The following is a 2,692-nucleotide window of genomic DNA, read 5'->3' on the forward strand; positions in this document are numbered from 1 at the left end:
ATTGGTTGATTAAAACATTCCCTTATTTTGAACAGGTTAAATCGGCTATCACAAAAATATTTTCGTTTATATCAATGAAGCTATTTATTTCTTACCTGAAAATGGTATAATTTGCTTTTAATGTCGATTTTATGATGAAATAAAACAATTTCAAATTTCAAACCAATATACTCGCTGCAGGTTATAATGAAAACATCACCCCAAGTTTCAGCGCCCTCTAGTGGGGGGTAATTTTGACGTTTGATTGCCTATAGTGATATCCCGAAAAGAATGTTGACAAACACTATATCTTTATTGCACAATAATGAAATCTCTTCACACTTTCTACAATTAATAAAACTCTTTGTGCCACACAAACAATACATTTCTTCTAATAACAATTTCAAACATTCATTTGTTATTGTTGTTAAACACAAACCCAATCTTGTCCACATTCATGAGGCTCGCCCCGGTCCGGATGTTGTTGGACCGTCTGCCCACCGACTCCGAACCCCGCCTCGACTCCGACTTGGACCGCATCGAGCTCTTGGCCGACTCGGACTCGCTGAGCGTGTTGTGCACCGGTTTGGTCGTAATCGACAGATTGAGGGCAAACTTGAGTTCCGCCTTGAGCGCTTCCCACGGGGTGACCTTCTCGTCCACTGCCACCTTGCGCACGTTCCAGAGGAACTCCAGTATTCCGATCACGAAGGCGCAAAAACAACCAAACGCCAGGACGACGAAGACGCCACCGACGTTGTCTATGCCGAGTTCGGCCGCTGAATCGCCGGATGAGGTCGTAGCGGCTTCGTCACAGCGACCTCCACCGTGCATCTCCTTCCACCAGCGGGTTTTAAGCTGGTGCAGCTTGCCTTCCTCTTGCATCTTCAGTACGGCGCCGGAAATTGCGGTTCGATACGGCGAATCTACGGGAAGATACGGTTAGTTTTTTTTATTATGGTCTGGAAGCGACCTCCAAATAATACTCACTGACTGGCATCGCGATACCGTAGCCCTTCGAGTCGAGCAGACCCCCGATCTGCGTCAGCTCGCAGTACCGCTCCGTAATGTACTCCAGCGATGTCGACTCCATCAAGAACGCGTACAGTCCACGTCCCTTGAGCACTCGATCGCGACCTTCGTCGTTACTCTTGGTAAACACGGACGGGCGGGTCGATTCCATCGCGGCCCACATGCGCTGGTACGTCGAAAAGTTCGAGCTGCGGAAGAAGCTGAGCGTACTGCCGCCCAGCACCGCTCCGTACTTGATCTTGCTCTGCTTGGCCAGATCCTCGGCACTCTCGATGCTGGCGTCCATGCGCTCCATCGTCAAGAACGCGGCCAGATTGGCGGTGTAGGACGAGAGCATGATCAGCGCAAAGAACCACCACATGCCGGCGACCACGCGCGTTGAAACAGCTCTGGAAAGAGGTTCGAGGTTATCTAGGTGTCCGTTACGTCCACTAAACCATGCTTACTTTGGCAGAATGTCGCAACCTTGACCCATGATCGAGCCCATCGTCAGCCAGAGCGCGTTCAGCATGTTCCAGATGTTCTCCACCTCTTCGACCTCGTCCTGCTTGCAGGGGTGAGGGTTCTCCCAGTCGGCTGGGGCCATACGGGACAACACGAACAGCAGCACTGACACGCCCAGGTACGCCGTAGCCATGTAGATCCAGACGTCCAGGGAAAGCGGAGACAAGAAGGAGAACAGATCCTTTGGTTGGGGCACAGGCTTGGCATACAGGATGCTGATACCAAGCGTCATGAACGGCATGGTAAAGTCCACAGCCGTTCGGCGCTCGTACGTGATCGTGAGGTCGCAAATCGCCAGGTCCGCTTTCTGAAAATGAGGGCCGTCATTTGGTTGGCATGAAATTGTCCGGCAGTTTCTTACCCGATCCAGCAGATACTTGACTAGTCCGTCCCACTTCTTGGTAGCCTTGTTGTACGATCCGTACTTGCCGTCCGGCACGATCTCCATGCGGTACTGGAAGCCCAGGATCTTCGAGATTCCGTCGATCAGCTCCAACGAGTACCCTTCGAAGCGGTTGTTCCCCTCCAGATATTCGCCTTCCTTCTTTTCCCTGCAAGACGCGATCGTTAGACTTTCAACAATCCCCAAAACAACCCCCCGTCAACCTACTTCCAGGTCAAAAACGGTGCCCCGATGCGCGACGCCACGATGAACGTCTTGTTCTGCAGCGATTCCACGATCTGCAGGTGGACCTCGTCGATGCTGCGCGTGTAGTTGACTCCGCCGCGAGGGTCCCAGATGGCGATCTTCTTGAAGCCCTCCTGCTGGTGCAGCTCGATAATGTCCAGCTGGAAGTGCGTCCGCCGGCCGTTGTCGTCAAAGATGATCGGTCCGGTGATGCCGTACTCCGTCTTGACCTTCATGTAGTTGACGATCCGCAGCCCAAACGGCCACTGGCGCAGGTTCTTGCTTCCGCAGGACAGTCTGGACGGGGTAATCTCCTCGGTTGCATCCAGTTCTCGAATTGCCGTGGCATAGATCTTGACGGCATCGTTGTACAGCGCTGATTCGGTCCGAACGTGCTCCGGAGACACTCGGAAGACCCGCTTCATCCGAGCTTCGCCCTGCTCCCAGTCGTGAACGGCGTTCTTGATGTCGAAGCTCTTCGTGTCCATCAGCCGCAGCGTCGTGATGTTCGACCTGGAGTACTTGAGCTCCTCAAAGTCCAGCGTGTGA

The 2,692-nt window shown here is 52.7% G+C and overlaps 1 protein-coding gene across 1 annotated transcript in view; it reads right to left on the minus strand.

Annotated features, from left to right (window-relative positions):
- Positions 1–271: 271 nt before the first annotated feature.
- LOC6052598 (glutamate receptor ionotropic, kainate 2) overlaps positions 272–2,692 on the minus strand; it is a 4,484-nt gene continuing 2,063 nt past the window's right edge. Inside the window, exons 2-6 of the mRNA XM_038248359.1 lie at positions 2,126–2,692; positions 1,877–2,066; positions 1,458–1,822; positions 970–1,400; positions 272–905 (exon numbers count right to left, since the gene is read on the minus strand). The exon at positions 2,126–2,692 is cut by the window's right edge and continues 655 nt beyond it. Coding sequence (XP_038104287.1) covers positions 391–905; positions 970–1,400; positions 1,458–1,822; positions 1,877–2,066; positions 2,126–2,692 — 2,068 coding nt within the window. The 3' untranslated portion in view covers positions 272–390. The remainder of the gene's footprint in view (positions 906–969; positions 1,401–1,457; positions 1,823–1,876; positions 2,067–2,125) is intronic.

Source organism: Culex quinquefasciatus, chromosome 1, assembly GCF_015732765.1.
Source record: "Culex quinquefasciatus strain JHB chromosome 1, VPISU_Cqui_1.0_pri_paternal, whole genome shotgun sequence".
In the NCBI taxonomy this organism is placed as follows: Eukaryota; Metazoa; Arthropoda; class Insecta; order Diptera; family Culicidae; genus Culex; species Culex quinquefasciatus.